This window comes from Fundulus heteroclitus, chromosome 18, assembly GCF_011125445.2.
Source record: "Fundulus heteroclitus isolate FHET01 chromosome 18, MU-UCD_Fhet_4.1, whole genome shotgun sequence".
Classification (NCBI taxonomy): Eukaryota; Metazoa; Chordata; class Actinopteri; order Cyprinodontiformes; family Fundulidae; genus Fundulus; species Fundulus heteroclitus.
Genome location: NC_046378.1, coordinates 38661357 through 38684219, shown reverse-complemented (window position 1 = coordinate 38684219; position 22863 = coordinate 38661357). Strand labels below are relative to the sequence as shown.

General features: G+C 39.4%; 1 protein-coding gene across 1 annotated transcript in view; it reads right to left on the bottom strand.

Annotated features, from left to right (window-relative positions):
• Positions 1-22863, bottom strand: part of LOC118566746 (serine/threonine-protein kinase PAK 1-like) — a 67822-nt gene that overhangs the window by 2522 nt on the left and 42437 nt on the right. Inside the window, exons 3-7 of the mRNA XM_036150068.1 lie at positions 14900-15119; positions 9851-9945; positions 6921-7068; positions 5009-5046; positions 1960-2073 (exon numbers count right to left, since the gene is read on the bottom strand). Coding sequence (XP_036005961.1) covers positions 1960-2073; positions 5009-5046; positions 6921-7068; positions 9851-9945; positions 14900-15092 — 588 coding nt within the window. The 5' untranslated portion in view covers positions 15093-15119. The remainder of the gene's footprint in view (positions 1-1959; positions 2074-5008; positions 5047-6920; positions 7069-9850; positions 9946-14899; positions 15120-22863) is intronic.

Below are 22863 nucleotides of genomic sequence, written 5' to 3'. Positions count from 1 at the left end.
TAGGTGTGGAAATAATACGACTCTAAGATGCACTGAGGCATAATGTAGCGGCGGAGCTTAAAAGAAATCTTGACAGAGATATTTTGGGCTTTTCGGACTGAGAGGATGAGAAAAGTCCATTTTTGTGATGGTGGGAGTAAGACGCATTAAAGCCACCGCGTGGCAACTCAGAGAGGAGCAACAATGCAGGTGGGCCTAAATTAATACCTTTTAACATTTATACAAAATGCTAACTTTTATTAATATGGTCTTATAATGTAGAAATTTAGATTTTTTGTTGTTGTTGTTTTCCTTTACGCTGAAATGCGTTGGATAAAATCTGCTGTTTGGAGTAATTAACCTCATTCATCCTCCCAGGTATGTTCCATGTTATTCAGCCAGGTTGTGTAATTTAACGAATTAGCTTACCAGATGGTCCGTTTTTAGTCCTGGATGGTGTGAAATACATGTCTAAATAAATGCGTATAGTCCGGTACGACTAATATGTTTTTTTCCTCTTTATGACAAATTTTTTGACTGATGCAACTTATTAACCGAAGCAACATAGTCCGAAAAATACAGTATTAATTTTACAAAAAAATGCATGTACAGTATATAAATAACTTTTATAAATTTTTACGGATCCAAAAAATATAAATATTTACTTCTGGTTACGAAGCCAACGTCGGCACGAAAGGATTCTGCACCAATAGGAATAGTAGGTTGAAGTCACGTGAGACGGAGCGCGGTTGTTGCCAGATCGGAAGCAAATAAGCAAAACGAACGAGGACATCGGTCAAGCTTTCTAGCATCGGTGCTGACTCAAGGAAGCAGAGGAGCTGGTAAACTTTCTTTCTGGACAGGTAAGTTAAATGTTTGCTAATGCTAACCATTATGCTAACGCTACCGGACCTGGCAGCCGGCTGGCAAACAGCACAGTTGAAGGTTGGAACGAGAGCGGGCGAACGCGAGTGCGCCACCTACTTGCCAGGAGGAGTTAAACTTGTAGCTATCACCTTTAATAATATTAATAATAATGATCTTTATTTGTCAATGCAACATTGTACATTTGGGTTGCCGTGCCGGTCTGTGCGCGAGAACTTAGACGCGCTGTAGACGTTTATACTTGACATGGATGTAGTTGCAGTAATCGCCAAAAACACAGGGGGGCAGTACTCAACATAACCAGCGGAAATGCAGTTAAAAGAGAAGAAAATGTTCACGCCACACTTTGTGAAGAATAGTTGGTTTGCTTATGGCAGCGAAACAGAAATAAACGGTGGGCTAGAGACGTAGAAGATGATGGTATGTTCCCCCGTTGCACACAGAAAGACGTGAAGACGGGGAAAAGAGCCAGTCTGTAAAGCCCATAGAGATCTTTTTTAAATAAAAGACTTAAAAAAGGTTGCTTTACTAAATAAAGTTGATTGCTTTACATACTGTGGATAGTTGGTCTAGACTTCGGAGGTTGACACATGATTTAACGATTAGCTGCGATGAGATGTCTAATTAAACTTAACACGTTGCACACTACAAGGTCTCTTTGTAGTGAGCAGCCAAAAGGTTTTTTCAGCTTAAATTTCTAACAGATTTTTTTTCTCTGCAACATTTCTAATTGAAACTTTAGCAATAATTTAGGGAAGAAAAAAAAATACAAGAAGTTAAGGTCAAGAGAAATTAATCATGATGACAGCAAACCATCAAGTTGTGCAGATTATGCCAATAACGCCGTTTAAGTAGGAAAGCGGAGGTCGTTTTTGAGCTTTGATACACAAAAACTACAAATAAAATCACAGATGATGGTTTTAAAATGATTTAAAGGATCATTTTAAATCATCTTATTTAGTTTTTTTACTGTGAAACAGCAGCAAGGATGTGCATCAACACGCATTTCTTCCTTGTGTGGGGAAAGACGTTAAAGTTTTAAGGTTGAATTAGTGTTTAAAGAATACATGAAATGAAAACAGAGAAGCTTCTTACTGATTTGGTGTGTTCAGGGCGGGGGGCGATCACCGGTGGGGGCTCGGCCTCGTCTTCGTCTTCGTCCTCGGACACGGTTGCTATGGCGGGCGTCTCCGACACGGTCTTGGAGCTCTGCGTGATGTCATAAGGGAAGAGTGGGCGGAGCCTCAGTGACTTTATCGTTACATGAACCATCATCGATACCAGACCCATCATGGCTTCCTGCTGTCACTGCGGCTTCCTAATCTCATCACGCCGACGTCCTCCTGCCCGACTTCAGCTCTACTTCCTTTCCCGGCTTGTTTTTAAACTTGACCTGCCTGTCCATCTTTCCTTCACCACGGGCGGTGTCTGAAAGCCTGACTCAGGTGTGGCTCCTGGAGCCGCTCTCTGCTCCCTCTCTATGTCTGTGAGATATTCAGAGGCTCGGCTGGTGGCCAGGCTGCAGAGACGGGCAAACGGTGAAAGGAGGAAAAGATGCTGATTCACAATGCAGAGAGGAAGAGGGGAAGGACACGTCTCATGGAGCACCTCCCTCTCTTTCTGTGCAGCTGTTCGCTTTGAGGGCATCTGTCAGACAACATTTACACTACGGGAAAAAGACTATTAATGAGCACAATGTGCCGACCAATCAAACAACATGGGCTCCCACTCCTACAAATACTGAACGCCATGACAACAAATCAGACGGGGGCACTTTTAGAGGATTCGCCCTGCTCTTTACGTTCTCACACTGCAAAAAGAAACTAAAAGTCAGTAAAATTGTCTTGAAATTTGTGTATTTTTCCTTGATTTGAGCAGCTAAATAAGACTATTTTCCCAACAGTCGTAAGTTGCATTCAGGCACCGCTGCGACGTTAGGTTGTCTAAATATCAAAATGACTCCAACGTGATATTTGTTTTATTCTCAAACTTGGGCGCAGTCTTATTAAAACGTTTCTAAACATCAACATTGACTGTTGTCGTATCTATATTCACCTGCTTCTTTGTGTTTAGACTTTGAAAAAGCTTTCAAAAAGTCCAGTTGCTTTGTTTTTTTAACTTTTTTGGGGAAAGATCATGACCTGGATGACTAAGAATCTTCACCAACAAACTGGTGGTACTGACCGGCTTTTATTGGTACACGACAATATTAGTGTTACGTTAAGTCATGTAAGCAGCATCTAACTGAAGGAGTTATGGTGGATGACTGGGAACCAGAAACCAGGACCTGATAGCTACTTCTGGTCCGTTACATTTACCTCTGAAGTGGAGCCTAGAACATAAACCCAGCTTAACTGTGTTCTAGTTCCAGGTTTAACCACCAGTTTGGTCTGCTTGTTGATACGTTTAGGGACCGGACTAACTACTATTAGAGGCTGAAGCTGATGCACTTAAAAACGGCACCAACACGCTCACCGACAGGTCGTACGGCGCTGCGGGTTTGAAAGATTTAAAGAGGTTCAAAGCTCCTGAAGAGCAAATAAAAAGCTTCTTTTAGAGCGAGTATCAAGTTTAAATGTCAGGCCGAGGGGTTAGAAACCTCAGAGTTTAACTTTAGAAAACCTTTTTCTCACTTCTTCTAACTTGAACGTTTTAAGTTTCTGACTAAAAGTTCTCTTAATGGACAACCATGTTTTCTTTTTTGCCGTTTTTGTGACAGAAACTGAATTTTTAAAAATTTGTCACTTCGGCAGATATTTATTTTCAAGTGACGGCGCTTGGAGGACTTTCTATTTACTGAAATGTGATCAGAACCACTGATCTAATGGAATGAGTATTTTACCCCTAAAATAAGATAATTAGATATCCTGCACTTGAAATAAGATGATGGAGACAGATTGTTCTTATCTTAAGTGCAAAAATCTAATTCAGTTGTCAAATAGTCTTATTTACCTGCTCAAATCAAGGAAAAATTGTAATTTCAAGAAAATTTTACTTTCTTGCAGTGCACAAAACATTTTCGTGTGGAAATAGTCTGAAGAGAGCAACAAAATTCAAAGTCTAAACACAAAGAAGCAGGTGAATATAGATACGACAACAGTCAATGTTGATGTTTAGAAACGTTTTAATAAGACTGCGCCCAAGTTTGAGAATAAAACAAATATCACGTTGGAGTCATTTTGATATTTAGACAACCTAACGTTGCAGCGGTACCTGAACGCAACTTACGACTGTTGGGAAAATCCCTCCAACTTTCATCTCATCTGAGCGATTTGGCCTAAAATCAACATCGCGATTTACTGAGCAGTTCACCTCGATAACGATAAACGGACGGTAAAACTAACCCTCCACCCCTCACGGCTACTTCACAGCCAGTTATACTGATGGTATAATTCACCTGGACAATCGCAGCTAAATTATCTTGATTGATGCAAATCCCAGTTCCACATATTCCCCTAACAGGTCACACAGAGTCAATATTAAGTGATAATAATTACGCTATGGAGCGGCCTGTGCCTAAAACACTGCCCTCACATACATCTATCGAGCTCGGCAGCTTTAACTAAGTAGTAATACCATCCAGAGCCTCTTCCTTGGCGTCCCAAAACCAGTGCAGATCAACCATCCTATTTAGAGTCCTCTACTGCAGCGCATGTTTAAGATGGTCCAACGGTTCCGTGGACCTGAGTTCAATTATTGGCTGTAAAACAGACCTTTGCTGAGCTGCAAAGAATCAGGTGTACTTCATGGAGGGTTACAGGGGACAAAATTAGATAAATATACCATGGAATAAATAAATGCATCAGAAAATAAAAGTGGATATTTCATAAACGCAGTAAAACCCGCTTCAGCAGCAATGTCCAGGACAGCGTTCATTGTTTCTTTTTCCCCTTAACCAACATTAATTTTCTATTATGACAAAATAGGTTTAAAAACAACTTGATTCTTAAAAATGGCTTTTAGCAATACAATGCCAATATTCTTGTTCTCAGTAGGGAGACTTGGTTGTAGCTTCAGTAGAAACTATATAACAAAATAAAATTACATCAGTTTTACAGTTTGTGATTCACCCTTAATTAACGATTGTGTTCACTTTTATATTCTGTCTGTTGATGGATGGGGTAGGAAAGAGAAGCAGTCTTACCGTTATGATGGAGGAGTTGAAGGCATCTGCAGTTTTATCTGAAGATAAAAAAAAAGAGGAAGAAACATTTCTAACTTTTGTCAGGATTGACATCAGCTGTTATCTATGGTGCGGTTTGTTGGAGCAGCAGCTTATCCACAGCTGAGAGGAAGCAGTCGGATAAGCTCATCAGGAAGGCCAGCTCTGCTGCTGGGAGACAGAAGGACTCTGGGAAAAATAACATCCCTGGTGGACAATGTCTTCAACCACCATGCATGAAGCTGGAGAGCTCCTTCTCTGGCTACGTTTCAATCGACGCGCATTTAAAGCCTCACATTAAAAAAAGCTTAATGCGCTAAACGGTAGATGGACGTAGCGAACATTTACCCAACACGCCTCACCAGCTGTTCCCACAGTTGGCGTCCTCCCAGATTTCCCATAACGTACATAGAAATATATTTCTTTCTCAACATCTTCATTTAACACCAATACTGGCTGACATGACAGAATAACTACAGCAACTTCTACTTCCTGTTTATCTGTAACGTCAACTTCTGATGAAATTATGCTTTGCCTAGGCTGATTATTTCACTCCAAACCAGTAGATGAAAAATAATTCACATTTTCTTTTTTTGGGACACTTTAAAAGTTCCCTCATAATTCGCATGCTAACCGGATGGAAACGTAGCCAATGACAGGCTGCTGCATCCTATGTGCACCAGGCAGCATCATCACAGGTCCTTCCTCCCAGCTGCTGTTAGACTTTATAACCGTCCCAACAAACTCAACAGGTTGTTTCCATCTCTGTGGTTTTTGCTTTTTTTCTCCGTCATTCTTATAAAATACGTGTCAAACTCAAGGTCTGTGGGCCAAACCTGGCTCGTGAAGGCAATTTATCCGGCCAAAAAAGGCATATGAGGTCAGAAAGTAGAGGCGTATATTCTTTTAAATTGTATAAAGTGGCTAAAACTGTGCTTCCTGTAGTGAACGTTAATGTTTGAACTGTGTAGTTACAGCATCCTGCCACTAGATGTCAGTTTTCCCTCAACGCATTAAAACAACCCAGAAATGTCCAAAAAAAGAAGAATTTATGCAGAATGATGAGTTTAAAGTGTAACTTACCCCGATATAAACTTTTTTTTGCAGATAAACTCTATTGACTGGGCCTAAGGGTGCTACTTTTATGTTACTGTGCATTTTTTATATTTCTATGTGATCTGAAATTAAATTATGAAATCAAAAGTGTCCTCTATATAAAGGTGCAACTGACCCTTTTAATGACTTCATGATGCCAAAGAGGCCCAATATAGAAAGACTATAAGGGTCACTTAACATCCTTAAATTTTCTCAAAAAGTGATGTGTGCACCATTTATATGATTATGTTATGCAAAATGTTTAGTTTCTTGAGTATGCTGGTTTTATTAACTCTGTGTTTTTTTCTTATGCTGTAAATTTGCTCTTTGTTACAGGTCTACCTGAATTTAACCACTGTTGGACAGGAAAATAGCTTTTCTTTCTGTTCTATTAAAGAGATGCACATCGCTTTGTTTCAGTTTGATGGTTAATCTTACACAGACAAAAAAATGTAATGTAATAATTTATCTTGCTTCTTTTTATGAGATGACAGTTTCTTTGAGTCATAAAGAAATGTTTAACTCGCTTGTGGCTTAAAATTACCTTACTTTTTACATTTGTTGCATTAAAACAAATTAATCTAAAACCCTAAAATTATTACTACAATAAAACCAGCCATCAGCAAAGTATAAGAAAGAAAATTCAATAAACTGAAAGCCTTAAACTTCCTTCATCTGTATTTTGGCATTTGTTATTTAGTTTTTCAGACATTATTTGCATAAAATGTGTCATTTTCATTGCAGATTCGCTATAATAAACTTTTTTTTAAACAAATAAAACATGTTTTTATATACATGCCTGTAAAGCTCATGTATTTCTGGCTGTTGGCCGTTTCCTTTGAGTCGTAGAACTTGAGAACGTCGAGGACGGCCTGGGGATTCTTCTTCTGCTCCAGCTTGGTGATGTTGGAGGTCTGCAGGAGCCGAGCCCATTGCTCCGGCATGCCCTACACACACACACACGCACACACACACGCACACGCACACGCACACGCACACGCACACACACACACAAACACACTTTAACAGCTTTTACTTTGCAAAGCGGTTCCATGACGACCACTCTGCCTTATGACCGACATGTTCCTCTGTCCGGTGCGTTTCTGGTGACCGTCAGTCGCTCCAGCCACCGCCTGATACTACCGATCCTGATGAAGCTACTCGGCCATCTGGTGCCGTTCCCATGGGTACCATTTGTTGCAAATCGAATCCTTTATACACTCGTGACTGGGATCTGCCACTAAAGTGATAAATGAAGGTTTCCATCTGTGGATCTGATCAGCTTGAGAACCAAATTTCTGACTAAACTGAACTTTTGATTAAATTGCAATGTTTTTTCATCTTCATTTGTGTTTTTTTCCCCCAAATACTAAAATTTTCTCATAACGTTTGAACTGCTTATCTAAACAAAAGCCCAAAACTATTCATACCCCTGGCACATTTAGATTTAAAATCCCTTTTAGTCAGCCAAGAAGTTTATTTGGTAGGAAGTGAGGGAGGTAGGGCTGGGACTTTATTTAACGTTAATGTGAAAAATGTTTTACCGTGACGAGAATTTGGATTTATCCTGACAACGATAAATTCCAGCCAGTTGTGTCTGAAAACACCCAAAACTGGAAATATTGTCAGGATTGTTATTTGTGCTGCTTTCTCCACTGTTGGTTTACTGAGAGCTTCAATAAATATAAAAAATATATATATATAAAATATAATTAAATGGAGTCCCTGTGTGCAGTTTGGTAATGTGTCCTGATAAAAGATATTTAGAATTTTGTTTTAATATTACTACATTATATACATTTTTAAATGTTTTTTTTAAGGATAGCATTTGTGCTTATTGGGCAATAATTGTCACACTGTCACAGTAACACAGTTACCTTAAAAAGAAGCCATAAATAGTCTTTTATCATTATCCCAACATCACCAGAATATATCGTGATAAAATTTAAAGTCCATAATCTCTCACACCCAGAGAGAGGCGTCTCTAAAGAGATAGATTTTTATTTTAAGGCACTACTGGCCTTTATTTGACAGAAGGCTGACAGGAAATGGGTTGAAATCGAGGAGGAAGACGAGCAGCAAAGGTCCGCGGGTCGGGACTCAAACCTGGGATGGACCACCACTGCGCTCCTCGTAATAATATCTTTTTATACTTTGGTTTTATTAAATAAATGGCCCGTTAAAAAGCAACAAAACACGGATTTTAAGCAGACCAGATTTTTGCATGTTTTCACTGTTACTTTGAATGTTTGTCTTTGGTGATGGGGGCCCTCTTTGCCATAACCCTCATCTTTAGCTCCCTCCACAGAGTCTCTATGAGATTAAAGTCGGGTCTCTCCAAAACATCAATATTCCTTCCAGTTAGAACCGCTGGTAGAACTGAAAACTTGCTTTAAAACCCAACTCTGCCAGGGATATAAATACATTTGGGCTCTTCCATAGATCTGTGGTTCTGAAAAAATACAACTGGTGGTACTTCCAAAAAAAGTTACAAAAACAAAGCAATTTGACTTTATTCCCAAAGTTTGAATACGTTTTGCATCCCATCCAGAAAGTTTTCTCAATTTAAATGTCTGGAGTAATGTGGAGCTCCAAGCTTTACTCCAGACATTTAAATTGAGAAAGTTTTCTGGATGGGAAGCAAAACGTTTTCAAACTTTGGGACAAAAAAGTCCAGTTGTTTTTGTCTTTTAACTTTGTTTGGGAAAGATCATGACCTGGATGACTGAGAATCTTCACCAGCAAACTGGTGGTACTGACCGGCTTTTATTGGTACACGACAATATTAGTGTTACTTTAAGTCATGTAAGCAGCATCTAACTTAAGGAGATATGGTGGATGACTGGAAACCAGGACCTGATAGAAATTTAACTGTAGAAGGCGCCCAACCCGGTAATAGCAAGGTGTACCTTATAAAGTAGCCAGTAAATGTTTGTCCTTTGATATAATAACATCCTGCCTGCCTTTTTTGTCCCGTTTCCTAAAAACAACTTGCAGTCAGAGTTGATCAGCTGCTGAGGGTTTCCTCCAGGTCTGACACTCTTCTTCTCCTACGTATCCATCGTTTCTGCTTTTTCTCGCCCTTTGCTGTCGTAAACAGTTAAACTCCAGTGACAAGACATGCAAGTCCCAGTAAAGACTTCAGGGGGTTAAAGAATTACTGAGTGATTTACATTACATTTCTGTACTTTTGTCCAGCAACTGGGTCACATCCCCTCGTTTTCCTGCTCTTTCTCTCCCTCTCTTCTTTCTCTTCTGTCAGAATCATTCCATCACAAAGCCGCTCAGTTTCTGTCTCATCTCTCCATCTCTTCTCTCTGCTGAGGTCTGACCTTTTCCATCCATCCATGCTTTGCTAATTGCCCTTACTTTTTTTTTTTTTTTACCTGACAGCATGGAGTCGAATACAAGAAGAAAAAAAAAGGTGTTATCTTTGCACGGAGACATAAAACTGAACTGTGACCCAGATTAGGAAACAACAATCAGGCGGCTCAGATGGGAACTTAACACACCGTTTAACTCGCAGCTAAAAGAGTTCGGTCAGGCGGATCAAGTGACTCAGCTCAACAAGGCGCCTTTGTCTGACGTGATTATTTAAAAAGGTTTATTCAGCCAAGTACGTGTACGTCTGTGTCCATCGAACTCGCGAGCACGCACACACACACACGTGCGTGCAGTCTTTAATTAGTAACCACACACACAGAGCGGGGAACATTAACAGAGACGTACGGTAAACTCCCCGGTGACGGCATCAAAGCCGACGTGGATCGTGTGCTCAAAGTCCGACGGCAGAGAAATCTCAGGGCGCTCCTTCTTCTTATAGGCTGAAAATAAAACAGAAGCAACGAAAAACACATTAATGATGCAAGCAGGAATGAAGCGTTTTAGCATGTTTTAACTTTAGCCTGGTGGACGGGATCATTTAGTTTTATTCTGGCATAAACCCAGGAAGATTCGTTGTGAATTTATTAAATTATCTGTAATAGAAAGCTCTGCTGGGATCACAACTGGAGGTACAAATAAAGTGTTTTTTTTTTTTTGCAAGAAGTGTGAGAGACACAAAACAAAGGGGGGAAAATAAAAGAGAGTGAATAAAAAATATATAAGGAGCAGTTTGAGAGCGATGGATGACAAAGGAGACGCCATATGTTGGGGTGGGCTGTAATATGCTCCTGAGGGAAATCATAACTCCACAGACAAACACAGACACCATATCCCCATGGGAAGATAAACGATACAAGGACCAGCAGCCGGCTGCAAGGCATCGTGGGTAATCTATGTCTGGATGTGGGCATGTGGGCTGAGGTGGACCGGCACCAGAAATGGAAGTTTGTTCCTGTAGAGAGGTGAAATAACCTGTCCTGATGCAAGCTTCTGTGATTCTTAGGATTTAAAATGTGAAAATGTAATTACAGAGACAATTATTTGATGTAATCATTTTCCCTGCAGGTTATATTTAACTCCAACTAGTTGGTAAAAAGCTGTTTTCCCCCTGTCACCCATGCCGGCTCCACACTTTCATCGGTCAGTTATGTGGAAGAGACAAACGATCACGAGGTTCCTCTTCGTCTGCAGCAGAACTCTCTAAGTTCTTACAAAATACAGAGCAGCGTGTCTCTGCAACGATGCAACCTGGACTCCAGTGTTCATTACTGAGAAGAAAAAAATGTCAGGAAAAACCCAGAAACACGTCATCCTGGCTGGGTTCACCCACAGGTTAACCACTGATACGTGTTCTTATGACATGCGACAGCAGAGCGACTAATTTGTTGTTGCTAAGATTAAATTGCCTTTGGGGCGAACAAGATGCTTTCACTGCAAACTAAAGCAGTTACAGCAGTAACTGTGCAAACATGGATGTATGCACACTGTATTCTTTATCACATTTACATGTGACAAACTAATAACCTAAACTAATGCAAAAAAGCAATTCTCAAATGTCGATTAAGAGGAAAAACTGTTGAAATGTGGAGTTAATTTTGTTCCATTATTGTTGCAAGCAAACAATTTGTTTTGTAAATGAAAATTTGAAGAAAAAGAAATGCAATCCAGAAATTAAACTTTGAAAAACTTCCTTATTGTAAAAAAAGGTTTTCTCGGATCTTATCTAAAAAAATAAAAATAAATAAATAAAAATAATGAACAATTTTTTCAAATTTTTCTTTTTCAGATTCAGTTTTATGAATTGCATTCATTTCAAATTTTGCTTTACAGATCACATTAACCAATAAAAATATCATCACTAAGGTTCCTGCAGACCAATATAAATGCGTCTTTCTTTCTTATAAAAAGGAATCCATGAATCAACGCTTTATCCCAAATGTCTTACAGGAAAAAATGTAACTGTATATAAATATGAGAAACGGCTTAGAAATAACCTGCTGGAATACATAAAAGTATAATTCTAACGCATCTTATTTCTTTTTTTTTTCAATTTCAATATTTTTAAAATCTCGATATTTATTGCCCAGTCATACTGCCAGATGTGTAGAATCCAGAAAACGCGTAAACACAACCTGTCTGACAACGAGAAGCAGGCAACAGTTCATATCTGCAGAAATTCAAGATTTGAAGGAGAAACAAGGTGATTGGCCAAGATCAGTCTGGAAAGGTCAACAAGCCATTAAGACTTTAAAATTTAAAAACTGCTTTTTGTAATTTTGTTTTAATGATTTGAAACATAGGTGTGATAAACACTGAAGTACTACTTTACAATATTTCAACCAAAATCCGCAAGTTTATCTGCTTTACAAACTGTTCTGAAAAAAAAGTTAAGGTACATTTTCTCCATGGATAAAATATTGATAAATGCTCAAAAGCTAATCATGTGTGTAATTTTCTTCCTGATGAGCGGTGCTTGGTGTGGTTTGTGTGTCCGTGTCTGAACTGCAGCAGGAGGAGCACCTGCTCAGATCACAGTTAAGCCTCCATGTCAGCTTTAATAAGGATTAACAGACAGTAAACACGTTTATAAGCTTCATCGGGTCAGGAGAAAAAAAAAGTGTGTAAGATTAGCATCAACTGACTTATTCAGAGCAGTTCGATGTGTTGGTAAACCAACCACCATCTTTAAAGCATCTGATTTAAAACCGACTGATGAGTTCCAGATTCTAGTTTGATATGGAGTGAATTTTGTTCAAGCAAAGAACATGGTTTGTAAATGGAAATTTGAAAAAGAAAAAATGCAATCCAGAAATTAAACTTTGCAAAACTTCTGTAAATCAAAAAAATGTTTTGAAAGTAACTTCAGTGTTTTCTCAGATTTAGTTTTTTCAAAATAAAGAAATTCAAATGCTTTTTTTTTTCAGATTTTTTTTTCAATTTATTTTAACAGATTTTATATTTTCAAGTTGTATTTTTTCAAATTTCTTTCTCAGATTGAGTTTTACGAATTGCATTCTTTTCAAAATGTTTTGCATATCACATTCTCCAAACTTCTTGCTCTTGAAGTACATTAACCAATAGAAATGTTGCTAATGTTCCTGCTGACCAATAGAAATGCGTCTTCACTCCTCATTATAGAGGAAAGCCCGCCCCCAGAAATGAAGAGAACGTGATCTGTAAAACGCAATTTGAAAAGAATACAATTCGTAAAACTCGATCTGAAAATACAAATATCAACAAATTTAATTTTGAATATATAAAATCTGAAAAAAAAAAACATTTTTGGGAAAAACTTTTTAAAATAATTGTTTGATCAAATACAATCTGAGAAAATAGCAAATTTACTCTCAAAACCTTTTTTGATTACATTTTTTTTAAAATTTCCATTTACAAAATATTTTATTTATTTACAACAATATTGGAACAAAATTCACTCCATAGTTCGACACGTTTTAAGTAGATGGTGTATAAAACTACTAACTAGTTACATGAAACATTGCCTCTCTCTCTCTCTCTCTCTCTCTCTCTCTCTCTGCAAATTATCCATCTATCCATCCTTGCTTATCCATGCAGGGGGAGGGGGAGGGGGGGCTGGTGCCCATCTCCAGCTGTAAATTGGCGAGAGCCGGGGTACCCCCTGGACCGGTCACCAGTCCCTCTCAGGGGCAACACAGGAACAACCAACCGTGCACACACTCACACCTAACGGCAATTTAGAGAAATCAGTTCTAACAGTGACATTTTTGGACTGTTGGAGGAAGCCGGAGTATCTGGAAAGCAGCTATGCATGCATGGGGAGAACATGCACCCTCCGTGCAGAAAGAGTACAGACTGGGGACCGTTTTGCAGCAAAGTGACAGTAAATTAATACAAATATAAATAAAGCAATCATGAGAAGATTGAGCCCTGTGGTGGCCTTTCCAGGGTGTAACCAGTCTTTTGCCCAGTGACCGCTGCGACACGTGTAAAAATGTGTCAAAGCCATAAAAGGATCCTAAATAAATCCTTTAAAAGAATACATACACATTGTGATAAAATTTCAGCATAACTAAAATGAAAACAACCTGGACAGAAGCAAAATGTGGTCCCACAGCCTGAAATTAAAGCATTAACAGAAATTTAGATGAATGTGCGATCCTAGTGTTCAAACAGCTCGATGGGCCAGTTTTATTTCATGCTAGCTTCGGATATCTAAACCAGATAATTTAGGACTAGGGCACCTTTGTTCAAGCAGGCTCTTTGTGAACATACTGAAGAAACAAAGCGAGGGAACGGTGAGTTTAGCTAAGCTGCAGAGCGTCTGTGACGCAATGCGGCCAGACAGATGGACTCTGTGCTACACTGCTCTGATGCAAAGCAGAGATCTGTAAAAAGTAGGAAAAGACACTGCAGACGCTGCCTGCGGGTCTTCACTGTGTCTGATAATACAAAACAGCAATGATAATTTAACAGAGAATGCAGATGGAGACTGGAATGACCTCAGAATTAAATCTGTAATATAGTTAAAGCAATCATGAGAAGATTCAGATTTCTGCAAATCTTTCTGCAATCTGAAAACACTGAACTCAATAAATCCAATCAAAATGCACTATAAAACCAGAATAACTTGACTACAAGCTGGTTTATGCTTGACGAGCGTGCACTCTGCAGTATAGAGCATTTGTGCTCCGTGCGGCTTTTCCTCCGCAGTGGCACTATTCTCCTTGACACTAGGGGGCAGCGTTGGGTTCCTACGCCAGGCGTACTACACCCCACTACACGTAGAAGTAGAAACTGCAGTTGTTTCCAACATTAAGGCCTCTTACTTTCTTCCAAGGGCGACAACAACTTCTGTTCAGGAATCGATCTCGACGATTTTTTTTTTGGGCCTAATTGTAAAGATGTCTATATTTACGAACCTCCGGCAGAAGGAGCGCTTGCTTGTCCGCCATGTTTGTCCGCACAAGTCTGTCCGCGTAGATAAGGGTTTTGCGACCAAAATGACGTAATATTGCTGCTCTAAGCATAAACCAGCCTTTAGTGGTAGAATAAGGACTTCCGTTATCCGGGGGAGCTCAAAGCAGAGCCACCGCTTCTCCACATCGAAAGGAGTTGGCTGAGGTGGTTTGGACATCTGACCATCAGTTCAGGTTTGATCAGTCTATATAATGTAGATTTCACACTTTTTTCAATCTATGGTTGTTAAAATGCATCAAAAGCCCCGAAAAATGCCCCGTTTTGTTTTCAAGAAAGAAAAAGAAAAAAGTTTGAACTAATCTCAAATTGTGTTTTATACATAATCACTGTTTAGTGCAAAACTAATCCAGTTCAGGTTTGACTGGTACTTGTATTTTAGACTTTGCCCATAAAGACAAAACCAGAGAGAAACCGTTTAAATGAGTCGAGAGCACTCACTCTTATCGCTTCCTCCAGTCAGGATAAATCGAATGGAGCGGTCTTTCTTCTTCTTGTCCTCTGGGTTAGGCGGCAGTGGCTTGGAGCCATGGTTGAGGGGGGCGGGGTCCTTGTTGCAGGAACCGATCATGGTGCTGGTGTTCCTCATGGGAGGAGCTGGAGGCTTGTCCTCAACCTCCCCATTATCAGACATCTTCAGACAGGCTGCAGCTGGCCACTCCTGCACAGAAACAGGCCAATCACAGAAAAGATGCAATTAAGGGCAGCCAATCAAACACAAGCACACGCAAACAGTTCAAATACTGACTTGTTAAAAAATCTCCACCAATTATTAGGGTAGATATCTATTTTTGGAGGCTTTTTAAGCTTTTTAAATTCATTACTCATTGCTTAGCCTTTAGTAAAAGTTTGTATAGACCAAGGGTGTCCAAAGTGGGGCCCAGGGGGCCCACAAGTGGGGTTTGTGCGGCCCACAACTGTAACTCAAGACTTATTTGGCCGTCCAGCAGGGATCATTCTTATTTTTAATGAGAGCGAAGTTATCACAGACAAACAAAAATCATTCTGCAATTGAAAATGTTAGGTACAACACAAAGTATTCATCTTTTGCGTTCTATTTAATTTCATAGCAAATAGGACCCCATCAAGAAAATCAAGAAAAAATTATTGATTGAGTTAGCAAAATAATTTGCAAACTGGATGACCAGTTTTTCATAAGGCAAAAGTGCAAAACGCTTTTTTTAAGTTCTGGACCTACCATGATTTATGCATCCCTTTCCTACAGAAAATCTGACTTATTTGTTTAATAAATATATGGAATTTTGAGGAACAGGTTAAAAAAAAAAACAATATTCATGGTAATTTATTTTTTCATATAGGCTGTATAGGCTTAGCAATACACATTTACAATATGGATGCACCGATATGAACATTTAGATCATTATACGATATTAATATTGCTCTTGTGTCCGATAACCGATATTTATCAATGTACACAGACATTTACCCTTCTGGCATGATCAAGTTTGTGGAAATATGTTAGAAAATCATCTAACATCGGCCGATACAGATGTTAATGCATCCCTAATTTACAAGGAACAAAAAAAAGAAAATTAATTCCCGGCATTTTTTATATATTTAGATTTAAAATCTCTTAATTGACAGCAAAATGGAAGAAAAAGCCTGACTCCTTGTTTGATTAAAGCAGATGCTGATGAATTACAACTGATTGTTTTGTTGAGCACCATTATATGACAGTTCCTGTGAACTGATGTTATGTAAATAAATTAAAACAAATTAAATTATCTAAACGCAGACATAATTTTGGGTATTTTTACCAGTTTTTAGGTTTATTATCCATTTTCTCATGTAATACTCCTGGTTGTAGATGAACACAGACGACTTTGTGCTTTTTTAAAAATCCCTATGAAGCAGAAAATGTGTTTCAACACGTTTCTTTGGATCTGAGACGCTGGTGCTTTAGTTGAACACAGAGACCCTGAAAGGGCGACGGTAGGAGGAAAAGCCTCTAACATAAAATCAAAGAAATGAGCAGAGAGTTTCCATTTGCTCAGAGCGGTCAGGTTTGATCTACAAACACCAAGCTGACTGAATCACGGTGTGTGTGTGCTCTGTTAACATGTGTGTGCTGACTCAGAGCTTAATGGGTCTTGGTGGAAAGATAACGCCACATTCATGCCCTTTGATGTGCAAGTGTAACCTGCAGTTTTGCACCACACAGCTGAGAGGAACAAATAAAGCCAATTTAATGACCGGTTCTGCCACACACACACACACACACACACACACACACACACACACAACTACACAGTCAAACATGGAAACTACAGGCTAACCTGATCTGCTAATCGCTCCACTGAACACAGAGAGCCACGAGGAGGATCTATGTAGGTCAGAGCACATCCACTCAAACGGGCAAAAACATGAGGAATTTATAGAAATATAAACAAAACGGGAGTTTTTTTTTAATAAAAAAGTTATTAACAGCGTTAAACGTCCTCTGTGTGTTTTCAGCAGTTATTAAAAACTCTGCACAGGAAGCTGCTTAATGTTTCTGTCCTTCCACCTTAACACACACACACGAGTACAGGAGCTGCTCCTGATGCACCAAATCAATCATAGTCAACTAAATTATTCACTTTGACTGAAATAGAAAGTTCAATTAGAAGCTAAAAATCACACATTGAAGGATTAGATGAACTCAAGCCCTACGCTGGCATTCCTAACCTGCTCTTTACCGCTGCACCGAAGTGCTGCATTCAAGAAGTCCACAGATACTAGATTGAAAGGGCGATATTTAATTTGATTAGTTAGCTTGAATACTGAACTCAAATCACACGTGAAATGTTGGGCCTGGAATGGATGCAGTGACGAGATTTGCTTAATTCATCAGCAAATTTGAACCAAACAGCTTCTGTAACCAGGAGGTTTAAAAAAAACGTCTTTAGCAACTTGTGCAGTTTGAAGAATTACGTTTTTAGAGAATAAATAATTATATGCACATTTAAAGCCTTCCTATCTTATTCAGGTCTCTGTTTTTATCGACAAATAACAATAACTGCAACTAAAACCAATTCCAGATAGATACATCGTTAGTGCTGTTAGCTTCTTCAAATTATTTAGTCAGGCAGCAACTTTAGCCGATAAACTTTTTTTTCACTCTACAGTAGACATTAAAGGGGACGTATCACGCTTTTTAATTCTTCCTCCTCACATTTAAACCATTCAGTTGTGGCCTATATAAAGTGGAACTGCAATGCTTTGGTCTGAATTTCTCGTTAATTACGTTCCCTCCTTTCCGCCTGTTCTGAGTTGCGTCAGAGAGCAACTCGTTTTGGTGCCGTCTCTTTAAATTTAAAGGAGCCGCTTCACACTGAAATGGAAAGATGAGAATTACTATAATTTTACCAAATTGTATGTATCTGTGTCGTAACAGCATCCTTCAGTAAAGCAAGTCAAGATAACGTGATAGCATACGTGACTGACTGGCCTATGATCAAAATTAGCCGATTTTATCTAGATCGGTCAAATACTGGAATACCAAAGTTTTCCTTCTTGATATAATAGATGCATCAAAGCTGAACATTTTTACTTTTTCAAGATGCAAATAGATCAATAAACAGCACTGGGGTACTTTGCTTTGGGCTGAATAAAACATCTGTAAAGTTAAGGAAGCTTGAGTATAATCATACAGTCCCTTTATTTTCCGTCACGAAACCAGCAGCCCACCAAGGTTTGTTGCATTTGAATGGCTAATTAGAATAAAATGAACATAGATCAGTCTGTTTAAGTTATAATCCTTAGAGAATAAAAACACAGCGTAATTGTGTCGACCGGTTAAAGGTAGGTCAGTGCATCGTATTCTGCAGCCAGTTTTCTAACTCAGAGACCCTCATGGGGAATAAACCAAAAGTTTCCCTCTACAAGCTGAAAGACATTATATTTTATGTAATTCAGTTTATGCATATAGCACCAAATCACAACAAATGAGACATCGAGACACTTCACAAAACAAACAGATCCAGTTTATATACAGATGTTTAGTCCAATCATGTAGACGGAGTCAAAGTCAGTTGACCCTGCTTATGAAACAATGCAGTCAAGTTCAGTTTAAACCAATTAGTGATAAATTGGTATTTTAGTGATAAAATCTGAGACATCTCTTCTCGATGAATTTCCTCATCAAATTACAGCGTTTTCTAACCTCCTAATGTTGGCAGCATCAGAGTGAAGCCTTCTCACAGAGTTGTATTTTGTGCAGCTGTTGCACATTATGCATCTTAAATTTGATAGCCTAAAAGGGGGAAAAATGCAAATTTTGTAATTATAGATTGATTTAAATGTTTTCTTCACAAAATAGATAAAAAAATAAACGCCTGCTGACTAAAAGCGGGCTAAGCTTTTTTTATATACTTTTCCTTTTATTGCCATTAAAAGCTAATAGGTTTTTTTTTTATGTAACATATAGAAAAATCACAATCTCGTAGAAAAATACTCTAAATCTTACCTTATTCTAGCTGAGAGCTCAGATCTGACCACCAAATGAATAGCAAACATCAAGAAAAGGAGAAGTTGTTCAGCACGGCAACTCTTCCAGGAGAGACTGGAACTGTGAAGCCATGTGGACCTTTAACCGGTCCTGCCTCCCACAGACGATGACATCATCGTGATGTCAGGAGGAGGGAAGCAGTGAAAGTTGAGACAGAAACGCAGCTAAGCGTCCCAGCACTGATCGGGTCTTTTTATCCGGCACAACAAACACACACCAGGACCGTCACCCACACATGAAGTGCAGTAACCAGTTGGAGAAGGTCTGTGTGTGTTTGCAGCCATTTCTCTCACACACGGTCATTGTTTAGGAGGAAGTGACGGCGTCTTTGTTGTCTGCTTTAAAACACACACACACCCCAGACGTCTCGTTTTTCCCAAACACCGCCGTCAGTTTCAGCAGAACTCTGTTTCCAAACAAACCCACACGCCGTCTGCTCCATGACCCAAACAAACTCACACAAGGTTACGTGTGTTGATCCGCCAAGGAAGCTTTCCTAGCCTGCAGCAAACGGCCACGATAATTACCTCCGATTTATTACTGAACCTGAACCTGCCCCCCCGTTCCACTTTAACTTGGGTTGTTAAACTATGAATGTTTAACTTTCTGGTCAAATGACTGCAGTCTATCAAGAATACCAGCCATCATTGGTACTGATGGGGAAAAAGGAACCAGGGTGGATAAAATAAGCTGATTTCAATGATACTCCAATATTTCAAAGGCAAAGGTACTTGAATCCTTAGTCAGTGTACGACTGAAAGACTTTTTAACTTCAAATAGTGTATTAAGTAATCTCCAGTCTGGGTTTACAGCATTGTATAACACTACTACTGCAACTTTAAAAGTATTAAATTATCTAATTGGTTCTATAGATAAAAAGCAACACTGTGCAGCGCTTTTCATTGACTTGTTTAAAGCCTTTAATACAGTCGATCATGAAATCATGTTAAAAAGGCTCTGTATGGTTATGTGTGTAGATTACGTTAACGTTTTAATAAGTGTCAGGGACCTGTGCTCTGGTGCATGGGCGAGTCCTTTCAGCTGCTCCCTAATTCAGGGGTCGCCACAGCAAGTCGTTACAACCTGAACACAGACTGGGCCGTGTTTTTAACGCAGGATGTCTTTACTGATGTAACCGGGATTGAAACCCGGGTCCCCCTATGAAAGACGCAGTTAGCCCCCCACAGACACAGACACGTGCTTAGAAGCATAAACCGAGCATATCACACATCACGCAGCATATCTATATTCTCTTTTATGTCGGGCACTGATGGAACCTATACCAAGGTTTAAAAACCGTCCCGTCTCAAAGCCGCTAAGATTTTCCATCATGCTACTCCTACAAGTTAAAGTCCTCCTAATGAGATGCCAGATGTAAAAGGAGAACCAAGGCAGTGGACTAAATAAACAAGGTGCACTAAAACTCTGGAAAATGAGAGACTCCTCACTTAGCACTGGTCTCACTGACACAGCGTAATCCCAGTGTTGCTTGTTTGATGGGTCTGTGAGTGATGAGAAGATACCACACTGTCAGAAACCTTAGATGAAATCCTCAGAGCAGAAGCCCTTGCAGATGATTACAGTGCCGCTCTGTGAGTCACAAATCGTCTGAGCTGTCAGACCTGACCCATTCATTACTCCAAGCAGACCTCGTTTTCTGTTATAGAGGTGTCCCATGCGGTGCAGTCTTTTACGACTAAACTATATCCCTCTTCAGATGGCTAGATCTGGAGTCTGAATCAAAACTATCAGATCTGCAATGAAAGCTGAAATGGGAAAAAAAAAACAATACAACAGAAACTAACCAGATTGGTGCATTTTCAGATCCACTTTAGTTTTCGCTAGAAGCTATTCTTAAAGTTTTGACAAGTATTAGCTTAATTTGAGATAAATGAATCGGTTTTCAGGTCAATATACAGCAATTGCTGCATAGGGGTGCTAAGTGCAGGCTGCTCTTCTCAAAAACTCACCTATGAAAATTGACAGCTCTGAATGGGTCAAGTGACCTAGAACGTCGCTTTATGGCAGTTTGGTCTCCTCTTAAAGGTGCACAGCCACATTATTTGACTTTTTTTATTTATACGTCAGCAGCTCACTCTGGTTACATATAAAGTTTTTATAAAGGATTATCAGGTCCTGCTAGTGTATTAGTTGTCATTTTTGTGTTTTATGCTTTGTTTTTGCTCGATTTGTTAGTAAATAAAGCCTTTCATGTTTATTACGATTTTAACAGAAGTACGTACTGTGCAGCAGGGGATAAACAAGGAAGCGGCTAATGGCTTTTAGCATCTCCCAGCGAAGAAAGGTCCCAGAACCAGTGAAAAAAAACGCAAAAAAATATGATACCAAGAGGGAAAAGCCTGGAATGTCTCTGGGAATCCAGTCTGAACGTCTCTGTTCACTGAAGCAGACGCTAAACCTGCGGAGGCTCAGATGTGATGCAGAGTTGACTGACGTGAGTAAATGTTCTGATATGAGGTTCTTAAAGTTGCTGTAGATCAGTTTATTTAATTAACAACGGTTGGTCTTCGATCACGCCGAGCTTTACTGTGAGGCATTGCAGAGGGTCAGGCTCTGTCCGGCATTATTTAATACTGTTTTGTTAATTATGTAAACCAACATTATGATAGATTTGTGGTACTGTCACTAGATGGCAGCACTTCTCTTTATATCTGGTCATCAGGCCCAGTGCTGGGGCTAATGTTATCCACAAAAAGGACCATAAAACATTATCAAGATGGACGCCCGGTGTATATCATCATGATTAAACAGTTTTTGGTCTTTTTTATGAGCATATAATGTGGCTATATACCTTTAAACATGAGAGCTAACCCTACATGCTTCTACTTTTGTCAACCTCAAGTCAAAGTTTGTCATGGTCACGGTTATTACAAAATACCGTAAATACAGTTCACAAACCTGCTTGTCATCTCTTCTCCTTTGTTCCTGCAGCCTTTCATAATCAGATGATTGAGCTTGTTTTTTGCCCCATCCTTCTCTTCCACGGCTGCTGGAGCTCCCCCTCCCTCTCCCTCTCCCCCTGGCTCTGCCTCTCCCTGTTTCAAGTGGAGACTGAGGATAATCTATAGGGTTGAATGTGGCCTTGTCTTTACAAGTAACTTAATGATTTCTCAACCTGCTGCTTGAAAGCGGTCTGCTATCAGATTCCAAAACATGCAGGGAGACCGTTTACTTTTCCAACACTAAACCTGAAAGTTATAGATCTAGTGTCTCCTAGAGACTAAAAGTTATACGGCTGTGCTTTAAATAACCATGATTGAAAACCACAAACTGCTACTTTGCAATGAGGTAAGAAAATAAGAAATCTTGAGAAAGTTGATCAGCTCCCTCGCCCTCAGCTGATCCTATAGAGTCACAGTAAAACGCAAAAACAGCCCCAGAATCTAACACCACACCACTAAAACGAGGCGACTGTTGCTCAGTGGCTGCAGGAGTCATCTTGCAATCGGAAAGCTGTGGTTCGACTCCAGCTTTGAGTTCTCCTGTCACATGTTGAGCAAGGCACTTATGCCCAGTTGGCTACCGATCTGCATATATATCAGTGCGTCAATGTGTGAGTCTTTGCAAGTGTAAATGGGTCAGTGAGGCTCTATTGTGGAGCGCTTTGATTGGTCAGCAGGTACAGCAGTACTGTATAAATCTTGTCTATTTACCAAATATTTTTATCCAAGCTTACAGGTTCTAACGTTATCTAAATCTAGCCCCTACTGTACAAGAACAATGATTCTACAGTTTCGTTATTTATAACAAAAGGTGAACCCAAAATAGAAAAGTACACATCTGTCTGAAGCAACCAGGTGCTGTAAATGAAATAGCTCATCGTTATTGGAGCCACCGCCTCTATAAAAATAGGAATGGTGTTGGTTTGGTGTTT